Genomic DNA, 24,801 nt, shown 5'->3' with positions numbered 1-24,801 from the left:
TACTACAATATTCTACAATATTCACTCATCATCACAGTAAAATAGTCCATCCTTAGTCGATCTACTGTATTACTTCCTCTCTCAACCAGTAGAGAATGTTGTGAACACACAATTATGCATGGGGAAAAAAAAAACGTAATATACCGTGATACCGTCAGAATTCTGAAAAAAATATCGTGATATATATTTTTGGCCATATCTATATATGCGCGCGCGCTCTCTCTCTCTCTCTCTCTCTCCCTCCGTCTCTTTTGTAACCACCCACTTGAACCGGAAACGTTTCTCGGGATTTGCAGCCCTCTCTCCCTCCCTCCCTCCCTCCCTCCCTCCCCTGTCGCTCTGACGCGCTGACAGCGAGCCACAACACGGACACACGCATCTCGAGTGCGCACCGTCGCTCCTCTGCCTCGCGGGAAGCGTCCCGCTCGTACGATGCCCGGGGCAGCGGCAGCGCGTCCGCTCGTTGCGCACGTCGGCTGCTACCGGTGGAAGTGACATCCCTCCGTGACAGCCGTGCCCCGCGGAGACGTTCCCCGAGACCACTGACGGGATCTATGGGCGCAGCCGCGGATGCTCCAAGCGCGCTCTGGTGATCTATGCTGACCGCCGCCGCCGGCGCCGTGGGGGTCGATTCAGCTCCGACACGGGAAGGATAGTTTAGAAAGAGAGAGAGAGAGAGAGAGATGGGGAGCACGACCTCTTGCTGCGTGTCTGGCACCCCCAAGCTCCGCAGAAATGCCCACTCGAGGCTGGAGTCTTACCACCAGGAGTCGGATCTGAGCAGGGAGGAGACAGGATGCAACCTGCAGCACATCAGCGACAGGGAGAACGTTGACGGTAAAATAAATAAATAAATAGATAGATAAAAATGTGTGTTTTGTGTTGTTAACATCTGTGATTAGGTCAAACCTAGTATTGGTTTTAAGGTTGGAACAGGGGGGTATAATAGCCGAGGTTTAGTATCATATGAAAACCAAACATCACCCTAAGACAAACAAAATAAAAATTAGAGACCACATGAATAAATGAACGGATAATATCATCCAACAGCTTGACCAGGAAAAAAAAAAGCTTGGAAAATCCAAAGGGCAGATAATTAGATCACCATAAATCACCTTGTAAAATAATGAAAACAACCATAAAAGTACAATAAACCAATATTCAGTAATGACCGTCAGACGCTTTGAGAATATGAGGAATGCGTCCGGTGTATAATAGTATCTTTGTGAAATATTTACCACTACAGGCTTCACAGTAAGTCATGTTAATTGTTGGCTGATCCCTCCTGACCTCTCTAAAAATCTGCACCTTCCCTCTTGGCTGAGCCGGGAACAGGGAGGAGTCACGTGTGCACCTCCTCTCCCATGTGGCCCTGCATGAAGATACCTGGGGAGGGAGGGAGGGGAGAGAGAGTGTGTGTGTGTGTGTGTGTGTGTGTGTGTGTGTGTGTGTGTGTGTGTGTTGCAGACAACATCCAGTTCATGGGTGCAGACTCCTTTTGTGCTGCTCTTTGTTTTGGGCCCGCGAATGAAAGAGCCCGCGAGCATGGAACGTGGCCCCACCACCACCACCACCACGGACACATGCTAATATGCATTACAATTGAGCCATTCACACTGCAAAGTGTCCACTAAATGGCCTGCCTATTTTCAGCCGACGGCCGCGCATGCATTTTCTCTCAAACTGTACAAGGACCTCCTTTATTTTAGGCCCATGCACTGGGTAGCACTTTTTCCTGCATCACACTCTGTCAGACGTGTGTTTATAAGGGGAAAATTTTACAGGACGTCGTGTAACCGTGTTGGTGTATCGGTGTTTGACGCGCTTCAAATACACGCTCTATCCTGGCTGTAATGACGCAATCATACAAGAGTTGCAGTGTGTATGGATGAGGGGCTACTAATTCCTCTGTTGACCTAATTATCCTTTTTGTATGTGAAGATGATTTGACCATTTTATATTGAGGAAGAGAAGCAAGGAAAAGATACGATACTAGCATACGCCACTGCCCTCAGGTCCGCATCCTTGGTTTATCGGGTGGTGTCGCCAGTTTGATGCGAACTTTTGATAACTTTTAGTTCGCTCGCCAAGCTCAGAAAAGAGTTCTGAGTCCTCCTCTTTGCATCTGGTGGGTCCTGGTGTGAAATAATCATTCATGTCCAGGTGGCAAGTGCATAAAACTGCAGCTCATCGAGTGACCACTTGAGGCTCTAAAAGGGAGCAAATCCCTGTACACCCCCAGTTTGTTGTTTTATTAAGGTTGAAAATTCTGCATAATTAAGGGAATTCTCTGTAACAAAACGTCTAAAATAGCCGTTCACAGAAAAAGAAGGTAAACAGAGCCGGTAGAAGAACCACCTGAAGGATAGCGCCATCTTATCTGCACCAGAAGAAGCGCACACATTAAGTATGAGATTGAAAAGCTGAACTATTATCCATCTGATTGTTGTTTGAAATGCCGGTCTGCCTCTTAAACGACTCAAGTTGTTTATTATTTGACGTAATAGGTCAAACGGAAATGGGGCCATATTCACCCACTGAAAAAACACATATCGCCACCTAGTGTGGAGGAGGAGGAGGACATGTTCCCATCAGTTATTCAATTTTCTCCACTGCATGTAAACTGAGACAAGGACCACATTGAGAAAGTAGAATTAACAGCTGATGATGATATTCTGTCTACTCTGCTCCTTCGGCTCATGCAACAAATCTACTAGATGAAAAATATTCTAGCACATTAATCTGATCTAGTCATGCAAACCATGAAGAACAGACAGCAGCCCGAATCCCAGCCACATATGCACAATTTAGAACTTCTGGTGTAACAGAAGTTGGGCTGTTTGTCTTCCGAAGTCTCAAGCTGGTGTTTTGTTCTTCAACAATACCATATTTGACTAGAAAGCCTTCTTATCCACCACCAGAATGAGCAGATGTCTTTCACTGAGTCACTATGGTGGGAGATCTCTTTATTGATCACTAATGTCATTTCCTCATGTGAACTTGCAGAGTACATTCTGTTTGCCATTTGTGGAGGCTATTAAGTGGAGTGCTTTGCATGACACTGGGTTGGTATTGTTAACAGAGCCTGGATATCCCCAGCAGGCGTGTTGTGAGATCATTGAAACCATTGCAAAAAATGTGTGGGTTACCAAAAATGCTTCAGATAAGTGCTTTAATAAGATGCAAAATTGAGCGCAGAGCCAGATGCTCTTCAAACTGAGCAGAAAAAGTGACGCGCAGACACAAACGACGCACTGACGCATCTTGACGGGGGGAGGAAGGCGACCCATGCTGAGACGCCGTCTGCCTCGCTGCGACCGTAACGTGTTCGGTCTGTTCTGAATTCACGTGCAGTACGGCGGAGATTAGCGCGCTTCGTCAGAATCCGCAATATCAGGAAAAAAATGCTAAAAGAGAATCTCCTCTCCTCCAGAGAAAACACCCGGAGAGGCAGCTGTCAGCCGGTGTCAGAGCACACAGAGGAAGCCTCCTGGGACGGAGACGGGGCGGCCGAGAATTAACGGCTCAATTTGGAGCATGACGCGCCGCTTTCAGGGCCGTCGCTGAGCTGCTGTGTTCGGCGATGCAGTCGATTTTGTGCCCAAAGAGAATTGAGCCTGAATGGGTCCCCAGCATTCAACCCACTTCACGCTACCTTTGTCTACGCTAGGTGCCGTGACCTTAGTAATGTCCCGAGCACTTCCCTTTGTTTTGCACCCATTTTATTAAACCATGCCCCTTGTGCATCAGACACACACCAACATCTTTCCAGATCTTCTAATTCCCCTTTTCCTTTCTGAATGACAGACCAAAACTGGAGGTTATTAAACAAAAGTTTGGACACGCCTTCTCATTCAATTGAATGAGAAATTATGTGCAAACTTTGGACACACGGTGTATAAAAATCCTTGAACTTAAAAACTGAAATAAGAAAATGTTTTGTATGCTAACTTTCAGATTTTGGTGTATTCTCTCTTAAGCTAAAAATGCAGTGAAGCTGCAGGAGTGTAAATCCAAGTGTTCATTCAGGTGTTCAAGTGTTGTGACTTGGGTCTTTTTAAAGACATTAAATGATGACTGTATTTAAAACTACACAATGTAAAAGTAAACAAAGTGGGATGAGCAGCATCAAAGGTGGAGCAGAGCCACCGTGTTACCCGGCTGCTAGCATCGAGAATAGCCATTACCGTTTACCCAGTACCGTTTAGGCACCGATATCGGATAAAAAAAACCTTAACGATACCAGTTCCTAGAGCTAACACCGTTGCAGAGATTTTAAACAGGCTTCGTTCAGTCCGCCCCAACACAACCCTTATGCCCATGTTTGGAGTGTCCAAGTGTAAACTATTTCTGAAGATCGGAATGAAGCCCCCAAGTGGGCGGAGCCCGCGGTCGCCATGTTGGTTGTGCTTTACTCCGCCCACTTGGGGGCTTCATTCCGATCTTCAGAAATCGAATGGGTGACGTCACGATGGGTTTGTGCATCATATATAGAGTCAATGGTCTCATCCAAAACGACTTAACTATTTTCCTGCATCATTTCCTGAATGAAATTTTATTTTCCTTTTCTTAGAAAGCTTTAAGTGGAGGTTGTTCCTAGAGAGGATGTGTGTCAGAGACTTACAGGCTTCTTATATAATTTCTTGTCACACATAGAAAAGATCACAGGAACTTTTGCAGATTGCAGGCTTTGTAAACTAATTTCATATGTCTGGTAATTTAATTTAAAGAAAAAACAGTGCATTTTGATGATTAAATAATCTTTAAGTGGATAACAGGAAGCACATAAACCAAAGCAGATGTATGATCATCGTCGGGAATTCAGTTTGATTAGAACATCAGGCTGACGGATGTTTTTGGCCTCGATCGCAGACAGTGGTGTCTGCCCCACTCTGAGCTGTTATGTCATTTGGCTCGGATTTTTAGTTTAGTCTGGTTCAGTCCTGAAGCGAACTCCCAGCAGCCCTCTCTGTTAGGGACGGATAATCGCTTCGCCACGTAACGCCGTCACGTCCCCGACTCGAGGTCCTGAAGCCGATCCAGAACTGAACTGAACGGCTTAGTTCGGGAGGATGAATGGGCTCGGCTGTTTTGAGCTGCTTTCGTGCAGATGTTATTATGTCAGCGTTTCTAATCGTTCCTTGGATCCTTTAGAGAGTTTCCCTGGTAAAAAAAAAAAACAGAGGAGATATGACCTTATGGTTTTTCTTTAAGGTTTCTTCCTGATAGAAGGGATCTTTCCTTTCCACCTTCTTATTTTCTTGATCTGGGGGTATTATATAGGTCATTGACACTATTTAAATAAAACTGAATGTGATTCATTTAAATACATGAGGAATCCACCGGCCGACTGAGGCAATTTCTGTGTGGAGTTTGTTATGTTCTCCCTGAGTCTGCGTGGGTTCTCTCCAGTGTGTACTCCAGCTTCCTCCCACCATCCAGAGACATGCTCGATAGGTTCATTGGTGATTCTAAATTGGCCGTAGGTGTGAATGTCTGTCTGTCTGTCTTAGTGCTACGATAGAGGACATACGGTTACATAAAGTGAATGAATGAATGAATGAATATATAAGATCTGGTGAGCAAAAACGTTCGTTTGGTGGAGAAGCTCTTATCAGGCTATGACTCCATGACACCAATGATCGTATAAACTATGGACAAACACATCGTGATGTCACTCATTGGATTCTGCACCTCGAAAATGAAGCCCGAAGCGGGCATAGCTCGCAGTCGCCATGTTGGATGAGCTTTACACCGCCCACACTCAGATACTCCAAATATGGACATAGGGGGTCGTGTCGGACGTTAAGACCCGCCCTCCCAACTCTCCGCTTACTGTGGGAACGCCCTTAATTGTGCTGAATTTTAAACCTTGGTTAAAAAAATAAATAAATGAGTTAGAAAAGAATTCTTTCCCCGTACAGATGTCGTGAATAGTGAAATAAACTTTCTAAAAATAGTTTTTTGTACCAGGATGTAAACATGTTTAGTGATGCTGTTGGCACTCGTATGTTTTCTGTTGGTTTTCGGTCCCAAATACTTCAATTGTCGTGGTGTTATCATTATTCCAACTTTAAAAGCTGGTCTGGTTTTCAAACTACAAGAGTGTAGCGTCAAAATTCAGTGCGAGTCTTAAAATCACATTTGTTTTTTTAGTTTTAAAGGTGTAAATTTAACAGTTTCATAACACAGCTAACACCGGCATAAATGTGTAAAACATTCATCTCATTAATATTCCATCACATTCGTACAGAAGTGTTGCTGTCAATGTTACTCTATAAACCGAAACTAAACGACAAAGAAGACATTCTGCGCACTGACAGACACCATGGATGGATGGAGAGAGCGGGAGAATCATATGATCTGCCTTCCTCTGACAAAGCTCACTGTGTTTCTCCCTTAAAATGACTGCGAGACGCCGCGCGTCAGCTGATGCTCTTTATATTTAGGCGCAGCGTAAGAAGGCGAATGGAAGGAAGCCAGCTCCTCGGGGGCGAGGGGGGCAAGGTTTGTGTAATCTGGTGAAACTGATGTTATCGAACTGGATTGACACTTGAACTTTTTATTCACGCTCAGAGCTCAAATAGGAAGAAACAGAAATAATCAACAGAAATAAAACAACAACACAACACTGCAGCGTTGAAGTGGGCTGAGTAGAATTCTATATGTGATCTGAGTGTTTTAATTGCGCGCTTTTCATCAGAACGTGTCATTACCCTGCTGTATGTGAATTTAATGTACTGCATGAAAGATTGATCTCTTGCTGTGGCCGTTTTAGGAAGCAGGAACTAGAATAAGAGCCTGACTGTACCTGATCCACCTGATATCTACAATCTACAGAGCTTATATTTGATCTTTGCATGATTGATTAAAAGTGGTCGCACAGTGAAGGGTGGACATTTATAACTTGTGGTTATCTGATTTTCACATTGTTATTTTTTTTCACCTCATTTGTCATCACAAAAAGTGGGCGGTTTTTGCTCCGTCAGTTGTCAGGTGGTGTGCAGATTTTCCTGTGCTGTCATGGCCGCGACCCTTCGAAGGACCGATTGATTGGGGTTCCTATTTAAACGTACAGCTGACACCCATCGCTCTGGAGCGACTGGGGTTGAACTCCTACAGTGCGTCTGACACTGGTGTACCGAACAGTGTATGGCGAGTTGTGCTTTTCGTTAGTATGAATTTTCTTAGACGATAAGTGCTTAAATAACAAAATACTCACCAGCTAAATATTTCTAAGAGCTGGACTTCCTCCACTTTTCGGTTCACTCTGGCTCAATATTGTTTGTATAGTCACATTTAGGATTAGGGTGTTGTTTATCCATGTGTTTTGATTTTGGATAAGGAGTTTTCTTTTAACGTTTCCTTTATTTTTCAGTTTTCAAATAAACATCAACATGGGAAATATGAACAACTAGGCTAAAAAAAATTTTGAAAAAAAAAAACAGTCAAGACTGTCTGTTATCATGGAAAAAATTAAGTAAATAAAAGTCTGTTGGTGATTGTGTTAATAGTCAAGGTTCTCTGTGAAAATAAGGATACAGACATAAAAAGGAAGGAATTTTTAAATATTGTGTATCTAAGCTTCTCTAACAGTAGAAAGGAAAGTACGGTCTGTCCGCAAATATGTGATAGTACAATAAACAGTTGTTAAGAGAGGGGCACATCCAAAACTTATGTCCTGTTGAAGCAGGGTTACGATTACATCTAGTACAGCTAGGGTTAGTACTCAGAAAGATTTTCGCTAGCTTGTACCTTGAGTAATGTAGTCGGTTGAGTAACTTAAACTTGGATAAAACTTTTTCACAAACACAGGTGTTTGGAGGAGGTGTGGATGCGAGTTAAGCCTCTTTCACATGGAAAGAAACGGGTTTTTTGTGCTGACTGACCCGGTAATCGACCTGGGATTTTATCAGCTCAGCTTCAGCGTGAACAGGAATGCCACGTCGACCCGCTAATTTACACTATGATGTTGATGTACCTGTCTGTACCCGGTGTTTTGTCTCTGGACGGCCTGTCAGACCGTGTCATTGTAGAAGCTCCAGGGCTGCGAGCAGCTCAAAAACATAGCAAAGGTTTGGTCCACTCCCATAAGAGGCCGATCTCTGTGTTGTTACACGATCATTAATGGAAGCGCATCGCTGAATTAGCCCTACGTCATGTTCAAGAAATAGCACCGGGGAATCTTTATGTGAACTGCGACATGGCACACAAGAGGAGATCCGGCGCACTTAAATGTGTAATGATGACGTTGTCGACGCGATGACAGGCCCCTCTTCTGAAATAGCCATACCCAGCTCTTGTTCTAGGTTTCATTTTTTATACGTTCAGTTTTATTTAACACCCTTCCTCCAGGCTTACTGCTCCTCTGTCCTTTAAACCTTTATCGTTCACAAAAAACCTTAACAAAAAGCCAATTCAAGCTGGTTTCATGTTGCTCGTAACACGGCCAGTTTAAAGTACAGGTGTGAAGACAGGGTCCGGGATGCGTTTGACCTCATTCTTTTCGTAGTGTGAATATAACAAAGCATCATTAATGCATAATCAGCAGGGGTGCTGTTGCGTAACCACCGCACTGCCTCCAAAAAAAAACCCACAAAGCCACTATTGTAAATGATCACCAGTACAGGTAAAAGCATCAACGTATTAATGTATTTTCATTACTAATGAAAGACTTTTATAAGATTCTATCCTAATAAACAAATCTGAACAGGAATGAACAGATGGAACATTTATTTAATATGAATACACAACATATTGGTATTTGGTTAATTATTGACGCAATCACGCTAAGGTATAAAGAGCCAGGTGGAGTTATGTTCGCTTTTCCTCATTAATGATTGGAGTATTTATTTTCCATTATTACCAGGTATAGATTTTGCTATTTTCAATGCTTTTAACAGCAGAACGGTTAAATTATATGGATGTTTTCGGGATTAGAATAAAACGGTTAATGGCGTCGGGGTTTATTTGAATACAGAGAAACTGAGATACGGGTCTCAAGTGCCGACTGGGGACGAGTGTGGAGACGCATTTTAATGTCAGCTGTGAACCACACGTGTGAACTAACCTAACTGGAGATACACAGATCAAATTTAAGATTTGTTCCGTCGTTTTTTTGGCATTCAGTATGTGACGTTCTGTTTTTTGGATGGTGGCTTTGACTTGTAGGGGATGATTCAGACTCAACAGGAAGGCAGCAGAGGACACGTCTTACTCCACGTACGTTTTGTGTATTTCAGGGCTGCGGCAGCATTTATGCCGAATCTGGGCATTAAAAAGAGGAAAGGCAGCTGTCTAAACACTCAGATGATTCAAAAGCCAAACGCAGCCATAAGATGTGATCTGACAAAACGGTGAAGGATGACTGTGGGAAAGCACTGTGTATGCTTACACTGGTGTCAAACAGAGAGCAGGTGTGTTGGTTCGAGACAGCAGGTGGAGACAACGCAGGTTCACACAAATAAACTAAAGCGAGGAGGACGAAGCAGCTGTCGCCGCGGCAGCTGAAACATGATGCACTCGCAACTTATTTCATCCTTTCTCACCAAAATCACAGCCAGAGGACTTTTCACCGCCTCAGTGTGATCCTTGTTAGCTTGTGGTTAGAAGTCATGTACTCGAAATGCTTGGTTTTTATGTGGTAACATCGATCGCGTGTTGGGTGAGCACCGCTGCTAGGCAACCGCCGTCGTCGAACGGTTTAAATTACACCAATCAGCCACCACATTAAAACCACTGACAGGAGTAAATAACACTGATCATCTCAATTCAGTGTTCTGCTGGGAAACTTTACGACCTGGCATTCATTCATTCATTAAATTCATTCATTCATTCATGTCCATCCATAGGACTCAAAGCCCATCGGTTAAGGGCAGGGGCCTCTGTTGAAACTCTTAAACCATGCAGCATGTCGTTTGTTTTGAGCCTTCTCCTGAACACGTCCCCATTTGAAAGCATGGACGAAGACATAGTTGTGGCATCAGTGCACTTAAACTAAAGTATTTTAGTGTTTTTAACAAGCACGTCCGATATAAAGTTAAACCGTGACCGGCGACGTTTAAAAAGAATTTATCAGATTGTTGTGTCTAAGCACACGGTTAGATAATGGAGTAATATGACACAGTTTTGCTGAAGAAGCACAGAGCATCCAATTCTTTCCACTGCTGAAGCCACATCAAGCACCGCTGCTATTTTTACAGCGGCAAAAAGAAGTCATGTGTTCCAGCGGGGACAGATGACTGGTTCTGCTCAATACGTCTACTAAACTGAAAACTGCTCCGTTAATGGTTGGAGAAAAAAACCAAACAATAATAATAAAAAAAAACACCCAAACTGATGAACCAGAGAGAAGATGTATCCCTTTCTTCCCCCTTTGTTGTGGATAAATTATTCCATCCTATTCACTTGAGAGAGTCCCGGTTTGATTTATTGACTAGTAATGAGGGAGTAATTTACTCCCCCCAGTAAGCAGCAAGACCACCTCATTTCGCTAATTATCACTTCAGAAAGACTCGATGGCTTTGAGGCAGCCGAGGCAGAAAACACTTAAAAGACGGTCTGATTTCACTGAATCGCTCACTTTGGACACATCTGACCAAAACCTGTGACCGACCTCCTCCAAACATCTGTATGACTGATCTTGTTCCTATATCGTCTGTCACTACGTCATATACCCCCTAGCTTTATTTTCTCAAAACTTATATTTGGCTATACCACATTATTTTAAAGGAAGATGATATAAAAACATCTTAAACAGCTTTCAGTATTTCGTTAATGTTAAACGGGGTAGATGTGTACCTTTATAATTGTTTAAACTTAAATTTAGATGGGCACCAGGCTCAACTGGCTGTTAAAGGAATTGTAGTTTTCAGCACTTTCCTTATTTTTTTATAAGTGATAGCATAATATAATGAAGACATAGTCTGGCTACACTCCATTTTTTTTCCATTATGGGATGTGTTTTGATCAATAAAGAGGAAATTGGACAATTCCCATAACCAATTTGAGGCATTTTATTGTAAACAAATTCAGCTCCAAGCCACTTAGATGTTTGTAGATATAGATGACTTCAGTATCCAGTAGCATCATTACACAGAGACAGGAGGAATTACAGTCCATAAATGGGTCTAAAATACAATGGAAGTGAGGTGCAATGTATAGACCCCTTCACAGCTTCTAAACAGTGTGATGTTTAGGGGCGGGGCTTAGCTGGAGGCAAAACATCTCAAACACTGTAGCTTGTAAACAGTGGTTAGCATACTTCAATGGACCGTTTTGGCAAAAATGGACGAGGAAAACATATGTTTTAGAGAATGTACTAATACACTCACTCCCCGAGATCGTGGGTGTTATTTTAAAAAGTTGATGACATTCACTGACCTCTACACTCTCGATCACTGGATGGACGATTTGACCAAAGGAGGACACAAGGAGGACGAAGTCCGGTCTGTCTTTATGAGGTGAATCCTCTCCAACAATGATATTACCAGAAGACGTAAGAAGCAGATGCAACTTCTGCTTGGACACCCCTGAAACACACAACTAATGTTGAGTTAGGTTAGGTAGCGGTTAGCATTAGTTTTAACTTGTAACAATGATTAACTATGGTGACCAGACGTCCTCTTTTTACATGACATGTCTTCTTTTTGAGACCTAAAAATCTGTCAAACTCAAAGTTGGAAATAAACTGATGATGCATTACACATTAATCTTATCTGATATCTAATGCGCGCTGCAAACGCACTCATTCCAGTCCTTTTATTTTATTTGCGTTAAATCAGCGTTGTCTACGACTGGCAGTGGCTAGTACAGTATATGATAAAAGTTAGCGTTTTTGCTTTTTTGGGTTTTGACACCCAAAAATACAGCAGGTTAACATCTTCGTGGTTGAGAGTGACAGTGTTTGCCTCAAGCTGCCCTCTGTTTTGCCTCCAGCTGACATTGTGACATCACAGTGACGTAGGCCATGAAGGGATCTATAGAAACTATGTGTAAAATACACAAGTATATATAAACAATATACAAAGTGTATGTAAAATATATATATATATACTGTGACTGGCTCTGCAGATCTTTGCAGGAGCATAATTAGTTCCCAATTGGGATACTCCACACCAAGTTTCCGTCTCAGTAAATGTGTGGGTGGGGAAGTTCGTCTGTCTACCAGACATCAATCATTACATCTGTACTGATATGTTATTATGATGCACTGCCGTTAGCTTAGAATTTCCTCACTTTTTAAAAATGTTTTCTCTGTGCTATGGTGGTATAACCATATTAGGTTCTGTAGTCAACAGTACTGATGTGTCTGTGTGAGCTCACGCTGTCAGTGGTTTCCCAGGAATTTCCCATTTCTCTCTCAGCCGTATGGGACCATGTACATGTGCAATGTGTGCAGGTCCTGTTTGTTTAACCCGGTCTCGTATCACGCTGAGCCGTTGGTCATTGTGTATATGTGCCCCCGTGTGTTTGTTGAAACAGAATAAGAGGGACTAGCATAACGTCCTCCTGTTGTTTGACACGTGACATGAGAATGAAGACGGAACAAAAGTGCTCAGTCTGATCAGACAACCCATTTTATTTTACCTGACATTAATAATCCCCCGCTGGCCTAAATGTATCTATAGCTCACTATTCTGAATCTCCTATAGCAGCAAACAGGGACGTGTGTGCAGATGGTTCTTTGGTTTATCAGGATAAAGTGGTAGGAAATAAGTGCAAGAAAGAAATGAGAAATATCACGTTAGGGCTGGACGGTATGACGAAACATTGACTTGACTTACTGTGACGAGTAAATATTGTAGAATAATTCCACACTAGTAGTAAAACAGGTTTTCGTGGCCCCGTGTAAGTACTGATGTGGAAAAAAAAGAAAATGTTATCAAGATGAAATGAAGCAAAAAGATAATTTCATTTGTCACACATTTATTCATATTTAAACTGCTATGTCTCTAATGTCAACGGCAACGCGACCGGCTACCGCACTGTGTGTGTTTAGAAGCGCTACATTGAAAATAGTCCGGTCAGAAACAGCATCTCACGTTTCAACGTTCCAAATGCTGTGTAATCAACCATATGCTGGTATATTTATATATATATTTTTATTTATGCTGGGTATTTTAACCCTTTTTAACCCACATCATTGATCGATACTGGAGGCACAAGGGAGACCTACACAATATTAGGATATATATGGTCGTAATGTTATGCCTGATTGGTGTATATATCAAAACTGGGTTTGTGTACAGTACATTTCCAGGTGTAGACACCACCGCTAAGTAGATACAACAAGTAGGCCTATGTAGCATCAACAAGCACTGAAGCAGGCACTTAATAAACGTGTCCCTTTAAAACTGTTTAGTTTCAGAGGAAACATGTCTGGTTAGCTGTTTACCTCCTCTCTGCTCATGAGGAGTTTAGCTTCGGTTACTTTTCTCCAAACGAAAAAAAGGCTGATTCACCCAGAAAACTAATTAATTGCATAATAATAAAGGTTTAAAATTGCACCCGGCCTCTTTGGCCACTGAAGAAAATACCTGATCGTTTTGGCTTCCTGGTCCGAGAATCTATCAGAACCTTTATCAGACCTAAAGTAAAGCATTTGATGTGTGGATATTCTTAAAACGAAGCAGACTGTGGTAACAGATAGCGGCGTTGTGCTGCTGAGACTGGAATATTTAAGGAAAAGCTGCCACTGAGGCAGCAAGATGCTCGAAAGAGGGAAGTCTGCAAAATCCAACGCTCGTCCACCTACAGCTTTGTGTGCACTCTGCCGTAACACATGGTCTTACAATTGGGGAAACATGTTCAGGATTCCTTAAATGTTTTAGGTCTTGGTAAAAAAAAAAAAAAAAAAGAAAGAAGGAGAAGCCAATGGAATAAAATGCTAGCAGCACTATAGCGCCATTACTGATTGTGCTGCTAAGAGCAGGCTGCGCTTGTTGTTAATTCATTATGCAGGAGCAGTAAGGCAGACTGGTAGGCTTGCCAGCTGATAGGTTAGCCGAGCTACTCCTGTTTCAGTTGTGCAGCAGCAGGCAGCAAGTCTTCGTTAAAGTTTACCCGGGGGCGCCGTGTATCACGTATCAACACTTGACACCAGCTGATGTGCACAATGGGAATTCCAGCCATTTGGCCTGGTGGGACAGGTCCTATGGGATTCATTCAGAAATTCTTACGTTAATCAGGAAATGCTTTAAGGGCTGTGTAAGGTGAGGTGGGTTTATTAATTGCATCATCGTTTAAATACAGCGAGGAGTATGAAGAGCTTTACATGAGCCAGGAACCATGAATTGAGCCATAACACCAGGTCAGATGGTTATTCAATTATTGCACTCGAAGTGGACATACCCTTACTAAAAAATGGATAAATTAAAACAGGTGAGTTATATACAAATTTAACTCTACACAACTGGATACTGCAATCAGCCATAACATCATGACCACTGACAGGACAAGTAAATAACGTCAAAAATCTAAATAACGTCAATTCAGTGTTCTGCTGGGAAACTTTTGGACCATTTGGACATTCATTCATGTGGATGTTACCCACCGAGACCAGACCAGGTCACCCCCACCCCAAAGCAATGACACTCCTTGATGGCAGCAGCCACCCCCAGCAGGATACAACTCAAAAAAACATGAAGATCAGATCAGCACAAGGTGTTGACCTGGCCTCCAAATTCACTAGTTCCCAAACTGATCGAGTATCTGTGTGATGATCCACAGAGGCCCCTCCCCTCAACCCACAGGACCTGAAGGCCACCCCCCTCACTAACAACATCCGGTTGCCAGACACCACAGAACACCCTCGGAAGGCCCACGTCCATTCTCTGATGAATCACAACTGTTTTGGAGGCACAAGGGAGACCTACACAATATTAGGAAGGTGGTCATAATGTTAGGGCGGCACAGTGGCTCGGTGGTTAGCACTGATGCCTCCCAGCACCAAGGTCCGGTTGGTGTTTGCATGTCCATGCTGTGTCCGCATGGGTTTTCTCCAGGAACTCCGGTTTCCTCCAATCTCCAAAGACAAGCTTGTTGGGTTGATTGGGCCCCATAACCCCGGCGACCCTAGGGTCAGGGTAAGAGGACGAGCGGTAGTAGAAAATGAGATGAGGTGGATACGTTGGAGATGTCATGCCTGATCGGTGTCTATAGATGAAGGGCAAAGTTAACTTTTTGCGTTTTTATTTGTGCTATTGTTTAGTGTCGGCTTCGTTCTCCAGCCCCGAGGTCGTTGCTCGGCATAAAAAGGATTCATCAAAGAGAAACTATTATCTTCACCATGTCATTTTGTGAATAAATCAGATCAGAGCTGCAGGATGTTCTGCTGCTTAAGAAAGAGGAGGCTGTTTGAAAAACTGTAAATCTTCCCCGAATTATTTCCACACTCCCTTTCGCTAACAGTGTTACACACATTTCAATCCCACTGCAGTCAGTTGTTCCACAGCAGCTGCCGGGACTGAGACAGATGATCTGACATGTTGCTCCCACTGTCTGTGCTGTAATCAAATAGTCTGGATCTTTTACAGTCGGATTGTAGGAGTCCGAACAGTTGGCGGCGCAAACTGCATGCCGGGCATTTTAAAATGCTGATTTCACCAAAAGCAGACGCTTTGAGAGTGTTGACGGAGAGCATCTTTGTGCAGACTTTAGCACAAAAAAAGAGCACAAAAAAACCCACTACGGCTGCTCATTTCTGTCATTTCTAATGTTGTTTCGGTGCGTTTTCACTTTGTTGCACTTGAATTCACGTCATGTTTTAGAAAAGCCAAGTTTTGTTTAACCGACGTGACCTTGTGATAATGCTGCTGATATTATCTGCAGGCACCAAAGAATCCTCGGCATGTACGGCGAGGCCGTGCATTCTGACAGTGCTTCCCGTGCGCTTCAGGACATGATCCAGACCAGATTAGCTTCGCATGGGAACGAATCAGGCCGGGATCTGGCCTGGAAAAACGAGCACACGGTCTCACGAAAAGGAAAAATGTGGCAACAATGGTGTCAAAGGACAAAGCTTGTGATTGCAAAAAAACTAAAGCTCAAACCAGCTTAATGATAATCTTAGCATGCTAATGTGCTAATGCTGTTAACGTGCTCACATTTAGCTGGTTTAATGGTTTGCTAATGCTAATCTTTGCTAATAGGCACTGGGCACAATTGCAGACGAGGCATTTTTCCGGCTCTGACCGTAGTTTTACAGCAGCATGCTGTAAAAGTTTCCTCTGAACCAGTTTTATTAGTTTGGAAATCCTGAAAGTAAGGAAATCCTGTCAACCATCTGTGATTACGATGCAGTCCTAATCTTTTGTCTTTTGCAGTTGTCCTCATAGTTTAACACCACAGGGCGTCAACATCATATGAGATTGATGCAGCCAGATAAGCTAAATTCGTTTCACTGTGTGTGTGGCCATCACCAGCCCACCCTGGGAGCTAGTTTGTCGATGTTTATTGAGTGGAGTGACCTTGTGTAGCAGGGAGGGCAGTGCTACACCTCAGTGAATAAAGGGGGCAGAATAAAGAGGATATGTGGCAGGATGGACAGGGGAAGGAAACCACTTCACTCAGGATTCAGAGAGTCCATCTCTGGAGAGATGGGAGTCCAGGTGGGTAAAGGTGTCCCAATAGAGGAGCCGAGTCAAAGATAGGGTACATAGTGAAGGAATGGATGAACATCCCATTTCAGGCAGGATTCATCAGTTCTTCTTGATGTAACCAAACATGGGCTGGTAAGAAGTGACACCACACATGCATGTGGGCAGATATGAGTGAGCCCAGAGTCAGGTCAGGGCCTCCCTGGCAGTCCCAATCAATGCATTTCTATAATAATGCTGCGTTTGCATCGAAAACGCTCGATGCATCTTCGACTGACACGTGTTTCTTATGATTTGAAATCCTTTGTGTTTCCACAGAGCTGAACATGGAGTACAATCCGTCGGACCATCCGCGGGCCAGCACCATATTCCTCAGCAAATCGCAAAATGATGGTGAGTCGCTTTGTTTTTCAACTCAGTTTTCTAGGATTTCATCTGAAGGTAGCTCTCCTTGGCGTCGGGGAGGACAATGTTCGTCTTAATTTGATGGCAAATACCCTCCGACACGATCAAAACAAAGCCACTGTGATCTGGGATCGGAACCCAGAGCCGCTTCAGAGCAACTGATGTCTGTAATTTATGCTGCTGCCCTGAGGCGTCTGACTGAGAGCTCCAGCATCCTGTTTGGGGGGAGCGAGGGGGGGGGGTTCAAGCAGACTGTGACAGAGGAAATATTATCACATTTCACAGAGCCGTAAACACCACAGCATGAGATCATTGTTTTTGTATGAGTACCAGGAGCAAACTGCGATATGAAAAATGCCTCTTACTTAGGGGTTGGTATAGGCAGGGACTTTACGATACGTATCACGATACTTGAGTCATGATACGATACTATAATATTATGATATTGCGCTGGTACAGCAAAAGCGGTGGTGGAGGTGCGGAAGTCATTTACGATCAGCCCAAAACATGACTTTTTCTTTTAAAATTGATGTGAAAACATTCCCAATCATTATCTTTTGTATCGGTTGCGGTGTTTTCACTGTATTTGTTGGAGTATCTATATGATATAGCACTATTCTTTATGGCATGCTTTGCCTGTGACCTGTTCAGCAATGATGATTTGTGATTTGCTGCTTAATTTTCACAATTAAGCAGCAAAGCTGTTTCTGTTTTGTTTTCAGTATTTATAGGAGTCATATCATTTTTTCGAAAGGAGAAATAGCAAATGCAAAATAATAATATTTAAGATAGTTTTTCTTTTTCTATGCTCTCTTTTTATTATCTCTTAATCCACAGAGATCAAAGCAGATTTAATATGTAGAGACTTATTTTCACATATAATATGTCAAAATGTCGATGTATAAACCTTTAGACCTTGGCATATTTGTCAAGTATTCCGTTGTTGTCTCTTTAAGAGAAGGGAATAAGGTTGCTGTTTCTTTCTTTTCCCAGAGTTGCCTTACAGGAATGGTGAGTAGTGTGACTTTGTCTCCCTCTAGAGGCGAAACAGCATAATTTCTTCACTTTTTTTTTAAATTATTTTAATTGCCCCCCTTAACGCTTTCTCTGACACTTCTCAGCAGTTAGAACAAAACACTTTTTTATCAGCATGTCAAATATTAACAGCTCAAATAATATTCAAATCTAAAAAAGAACTTATTGCCAATAAATATCGAAAAATTATTCTGAATTCATAAGAGGTCTAATTTAAGAGGAAAAATTAACTTTAACATAGGTACAGGATGAGGGAGGTGCTGAGTAGCACTAAGTGTTATAAGGCATTTATTTTTATTTGTTTGTCGTGAACATGAGTATATGTGTATACATGAATATATATTTAATATTGTTGTATTATGTGAATATGTACATTAGATTTATCTTTATGCAATTCAACGTATGAAACAAATTCTGTTTATAAGTATCAGACATCGCGTCTAGACATATTTAGACTAGGAGAAGGCGTGGGAGGTCATAAGTTATAATTCTTCCCGCTCCTTTTCATGCTTAAATGTTTTGTCTTATTTTATACAATATATTTTTTTGTCTTCATATTCGTAATAAACTTAAAAATACACTTTTGCTTCTTGTGATGACAGTGCTTTGTTCTTTTTTTTGTGTTTGTCTTTTTGCTGCTGGCAGTGAAGCACAAATACAATATATTGATGATGATACTATTTTTACTTTTACAGTGCGAGAAAAACGAAAGAGCCTCTTCATCAACAATGTGAGTGTTTTTTCCTCTCCTTTTAATCTACTGTCCATTCAAAACTACCCATATAATTTTAAATTCACCCATTCATTGCCTTTAGTTTATATAAACCGAGTCTCCTTCCTCTGTGACACCCTAGCGCTCTCTATGTAGGTCACACAAAATCATGTACACTCTAATAACAGTCACTGTGTGTGTTTGTGTGTGTGTGTGTGTGTGTTTGTAGCACGGAACATCGAGGCGGAAATACAGCTCCTGTTCCACCATCTTCCTCGACGACAACACCGTCAGCCAGCCCAACCTCAAATACACCATCAAATGGTCGCTACGCAAACACAAAGACACAACGAAGACACAACACGCTGGCGTGTCAGAAAAATCCATGTAAACCTAATGTTTGTTTTTTCTTCTTCTTTACAGTGTAGCGCTGGCGATTTACTACCACATAAAAAACAGGTGAGGGTCTGATCTAAGTGGGTGCTACATGTCTAAGTAACATCCACACAATCAAATTGTCACTTCTCCTGTAAGTGGTCATAATGTTGTGGCTGATTGGTGTATGTTTCATTCCAGGGACACGGACGGAGGAATGCTTCTCGATATCTTTGATGAGAAACTTCACCCTCTCTCGGTGAGATGTTTGATTTAATCCATTGTTTCCATTGTCCACCATTATCTTTTGGTCTTATGTCAGAGTTGTGTTCTAAATTATCCCTATTTATCCCCTTCCTCCGTACTAACTCATTTCTTTCCTGCCTTGGTCCAGAAATCGGAGGTTCCGCTGGACTACAACCAGCATGACCCGGAGCAGAAGCAGATCTACCGATTCGTGAGGACGTTGTTCAGCGCTGCCCAGCTCACGGCCGAGTGCGCCATCGTCACGCTGGTGAGATTAGATTTTTGTGTCCCTTTTGTGTGGATGATTCTTCTTCAGAGCTAATTTATAGTGAATAAATTCAGCTCTGCAACGCTCAGATGGTGTGTCCGACTATATCACGGTTATAGGAGGTTTAGGCTTCAGTATACGCAGACCGTAAGTTGACCCTGACACTGTAGTTGAGGTGCACATCCCCAAAAATGTAACCAAGCCCAAGAGCTGTGATCTGCTTTGGTCTTTGTTTGTTGATTCTTTTAAAAAGCTCACCTTTTTAATCAGGCCGTTTCAAGATTTTAATTGCTATTACTTCACATTTGATTTTTATTTATATTTTACATGGCTTATTTTAATATTCAAGTGTTTAATATTCATTTATTTACTTTTATAACCTATTTTTACTGGATAAAGAGTGTTTTATAGAGGTGGGTATTGGCGAGGACTTCACGATATGATATGTATCACGATACTCGAGTCACGATACGATACATTACTGCGATATTATGATATTGCGATATATTACAATATTCTACACAGTTCTTTTTTATATGCGGCTTAAAATACACATTATATATATGTACATCAGATGACAATAATAATTCACTGGATGAACTGAGTCAAAAAAATAATATTAATCCAAATGATCCATTTTCAGTTTATTGCATTTGTACAGAAAAAGTGGTGGTGGAGGTGCGGAAATCGTTTAAGATCAGCCCAAAACATGACTTTTTCTTTTTCTTTTAAAATCAATATTAAGACATTCACAATTGATATTGTATCAGGAGAAAAAATATCAATGGAAAATATTGAGGAAAGGTTAATAGAGGAGCCTTAGAGATACAAACATTTGTAGGATTCGTCTTTGGGGAAATTTCGGCAAAAAGTTTCAGTCACCATTGTTGAAAGTGAAGCAGGAAGTAGAAACAAAAAAAGACATAGCATTGACTTGTGTTTGGGGGATGAGAGAACTAGTGTAAATGGCTCACACAGGTGTAGGCTACGTATGTTCCACACTATCGTAAATGAGCCTTTACTCTTCTGTCCATCACCACATAAAGCTCCATGTCACCAGTTCCCAATGAAGGGACTCCAGACCAACTCCAATCACAAAAAAGATACTGGTGGGGCAGTTGATGTGGCTTCCAGGCTTCTCATGCACCAACACATCGATTCTGTTTAGACCTCAGGGGGAGTCTTGTCCCTGATGCGACCAGACAAGCCAGGGATGTGTGTAAATTGTCGTCGAGGCCGCATCCTAAATACCACGGTGTGTGAACGTAAGCCAGAAAGAATGAACGTACACCTCCTGACATTATGGAGAGGAGAGCGACGGCACATTAGTCCGATTAGATCATCCACCTTTTTCAGAAGGTTCTAGGTCATGAGGTTTCAGGCTTGTTGTGGTTTGTCGTTTGGGGATTTTTGGATATTATAACCCATAGGTTTTCAGTGAAGTATCCTTCATTAGTATTCGTATGGTGCGCAGGTTTACCTGGAGAGGCTCCTGACCTACGCAGAGATCGACATCTGTCCCGGGAACTGGAAGAGGATCGTCCTGGGAGCGATCCTCCTGGCCTCAAAGGTCTGGGACGACCAGGCGGTGTGGAACGTCGACTACTGCCAGATCCTCAAGGACATCACAGTGGAGGACATGTGAGTGGCATTTTGATTCAAGAATGGGATCAGGTTAAATTTAAGACTCTGGCTCAGAATTAAGATTAATATTAGGAATAGGAACAAAGAAGATGATGATGTTAATCAATCATTAAAAATGGAGATTACAGAGGGATGGAGTTTAAATATGAGTTTAAATGTCTTCAAGAAACTCTGCAGGTCCTTTTCTTGGATATCCAGTGTGATGACTGAGAACCTTCACAAAATTCTTTGTATGAAAGCCACTGACTTGAGTTACAGAGGCAGTTGTTCCGTGTGTTGGTGCAGAAATCTGAAATTCTGAATCCCGTCACCAGGAACGAACTGGAGCGCCAGTTTCTGGAGCTGCTGCAGTTCAACATCAACGTGCCGTCCAGTGTCTACGCCAAGTACTACTTTGACCTGCGCTCGCTCTCAGAGTCCAACAACCTCAGCTTCCCTCTGGAGCCGCTCAGCAGGGAGAAGGCCCAAAAACTAGAGGTAGGATTCTGTTGCTTTTCCTGTAATTTAAACTCCTCTCACGGCAATGTTACATAATGTAGATACTGTTAGAAAGCAATATTTACTACCCTTACTTCCCACATGACTATAAACAGACGTGTAAATGCATTTAAATTTCAGTTTTATATTATAAAAACTATTTTCTTCTAACTTATGTCTACTTTTTTCACCATTTCTGCCGTAGCAGGTGTAGCAGTTTTTAGATTTATTATGTTGCTTTTGTTTACATTGTTATATTTTTGTTACATTGTTCCTTCTTCTTTTTTCTTATTTTGCACTAATGACTTTTTTCGAAAACAGTTGTGTGTAGTAAAAGGGGAATTGTTTAATTCAGTTTATACTGTAATTGGTAAAGTAATAAAATATTGTCGTGTGTTTAATTATAATCAATGAATTTATCAATACATTTCGAGCAAAAGGTATCAGTATTGGTATCAGCAATACTAGCCTTGCATTCACTTGGTATCGGATCGATACTAAAATTCATAGTATCGCCCACCCCTAGTTTCAAGAGATACAGAGAATTTTAGTTTTGTTTTGTTTTTTTGCACGCAATTGAAATGCCCAGTCCGATACAACCTTCTTGTCTTTTTTGCATCTCATATTTTCTCATCTTGTCTTATCTTCCTCTTATCTCGTCCTATTTTATCTCTCATCTTCTCTCATCTCGTGTCGTCCCGTCTTGTCCTGTCCCCGTCACGATCTTGACTCATCTTTCACGTCCTCTCCCGCAGGCTATATCCAGACTATGTGACGACAAGTACAAAGACACGCGGAGAGCGGCCAGGAAGCGCTCGGCCAGCGTGGACAATCTGTGTGGGATCCCGTGGGTTCCCGCTATCCTCTCCTAACCACTGACAGACTCTGGCGTCAGGACTGTTCGAGGCAGAGGAGAAGAGACCGTGCACACACGGTCGAAACCGGATTCAAGGAATCTGAACTGCTCGCGTACGGAGAGGTTTCTACTTAACGTGATGCCTTTGCAGTGCCTCCACCCTTCGTGTTACGAGAGAAGGAGGGAAGGAAGGAAGTTTCTGGTGGTTTCATTACCTGAGGAGGAACATTTATCTTTGGACCACAACAGACAGAGCCTTAAAACTCTTATGGCATTATGAAGCTGTCTTAATATAATCTATTTCCGGCCTCGTTTTAAAAGATTTGACATGCCCTGTCCTCCAGGTGGCCCCGCAGCTTCACAGTGACACACGTTATTTATTTTTACTCCACTGTCACAACTTTTCCGCCTGTCGCAGCCGAACCTGCAAAGCCGAACTTCACAAACGTTGGACTTTCTACCGGTTATTTATTTCCTCTTGGATTTCACGGGATAGCGTTAGTTTTTTCTCCTTTCGGAAATCTTCAAGGTTTACAGTATTTCTAGTTGCACCTCTTGATACTCAGGTAGTCGGTTTAATATGTTGATTTATATTTGCTCCTCGTCTCGGTTATGTTGAGGACAGAAACACACGTTTTGAACACGAAAAGGGCCGGAACAAATTAAAAAAAAAAAAAGTTCATATTTCCAGTGTAATATTGTAGTTATGGGGGACGTGCACAATCAAAAAAACCCTTTTCCTTCACACTTTAACAGGCAGGAAGTACTTCACAGCATGATTTCTACACTCAATCAGTATTTAGTGATACAGAGGAGGATTAGGGCCACTGAAAATGCATTTAGAGCAAATTATTTTTTTTTTTTTTGTTCTGACTTTAATCTCAGAAAAAAATTATCTGAGATTAATTTCATTAATCTCAGATTATTCTCAGAATTCTGACTTTTTTCTCAGAATTCTGACTTTAGCCTCACAGTTTTGATTTTATTCTGAGAATGACTTAAATCTCAGAAATCTGACTTTAATCTCCCAATTCTGACTCAGAATTCTCATTTTTTTCTCAGAATTTTGACTTTTTTCCTCAGAATTCTAACTTTAATCTCAGAATTTTGGTCTTTATTCTGAGAATTCTGAGATTAAAGTGTAAAGTTAAAGAAAAAAAAACATTCACTCTTACTGCATTTTTTTTCCAGTGGCCCTAATCCTCTTCCGTACAGTAACTTCTCAAGTGTTTATTTAATTTTTTTGCCATGAGCCGAGAAGAAGCTTAGAGTAGAATGAAGCACACCTCTCTTTCTGTGAACCATTCATCAAAAAGTTGTGGGATTTCATGGTACATTTGAGCTGGATTTGGATGAAAAACACATCTCACAGCAGGAAATGTTACATTTGCATTAGAAAAGCATTACCTGCGGTTTCATTGTGAGTAACCCACAGGCGATGTGGGCTGTTCGTGCTATGAAAACTATTCCCAGTTAGTTTTGTTTTCTTGGACACTGACCAGCATGTAACGAGGAGGGAGAGAAAATAATCCTCATTATGCACCTTACACATATACTGCATTTCTCTTATTTAATAAGCTCAAAGACTTAAATAAGCTCAAAATTCTAAATAAATAGCACATTTGATTGCAGGTGGAAGCACAAGCATCAACTGCAGCCACAGAGACTGTGTTTTTAAAACCGTTGTCATGGCGACCTGAGGATTGCTCTTTTTCTTGATTATCTGAGGTTGGTTCAAAAAAACGACTGCATGTCAGAGTCCGTGCAGAGCTTTAAACAAGCATTAACAGTTTAACATGTGTAACTCTTCACTGGATGAACAGGCCGTAGGTATTTATTTATTTTTCTAGTCGACTGATTCTTCTTGAAAGAAAGCAGCAGCTGATAAAATACGCTTCCTCCCGGCACAAGAAGTTCTCCTCAGAACGTCTTAAATGATAAAGATCCTGTTTTAAATATGCTGCTCATGTGGCTCCAAAAAAGTGAGGAAAAGAGATTTTCCTTTGCCCTCCGTTTCTAGATTTCCCCTTGATGTCCAACCTCGAAGCAACACGTGAGAGAAGGTCGCAACATTCCTTTGTTTTTATTTATTCCGTATTACAGAGTCACTGTAGATGACGATATGTTACCAATAATGTACACTTGATTTGGAAACGATTAAAAAATATATCCGGCCTCAGAAGTC

General features: G+C 41.9%; 1 protein-coding gene across 2 annotated transcripts; it reads left to right on the top strand.

Annotated features, from left to right (window-relative positions):
- Window positions 1-336: 336 nt before the first annotated feature.
- LOC125011301 (cyclin-Y-like) lies at window positions 337-24,801 on the top strand. 2 transcript variants are annotated; one of them, XM_047590444.1, is made up of 11 exons: window positions 337-837; window positions 16,917-16,991; window positions 17,997-18,014; window positions 18,734-18,768; window positions 18,980-19,074; window positions 19,174-19,209; window positions 19,327-19,384; window positions 19,520-19,639; window positions 21,114-21,280; window positions 21,598-21,760; window positions 22,516-24,801. In XM_047590444.1, the coding sequence occupies exons 1-11, from the start codon at window positions 684-686 to the stop codon at window positions 22,630-22,632; spliced, it is 1,038 nt and encodes a 345-aa protein (XP_047446400.1). In that variant the 5' UTR covers window positions 337-683; the 3' UTR covers window positions 22,633-24,801. The 2 variants fall into 2 exon arrangements, with proteins under 2 accessions (XP_047446400.1, XP_047446401.1); XM_047590445.1 differs by lacking the exon at window positions 17,997-18,014.

This window comes from Mugil cephalus, chromosome 7 (assembly GCF_022458985.1).
Source record: "Mugil cephalus isolate CIBA_MC_2020 chromosome 7, CIBA_Mcephalus_1.1, whole genome shotgun sequence".
NCBI classification, from domain to species: domain Eukaryota; kingdom Metazoa; phylum Chordata; class Actinopteri; order Mugiliformes; family Mugilidae; genus Mugil; species Mugil cephalus.
The sequence above is the reverse complement of the archived record's forward strand: the minus strand, read 5'-3'. Positions and strand labels throughout refer to the sequence as shown.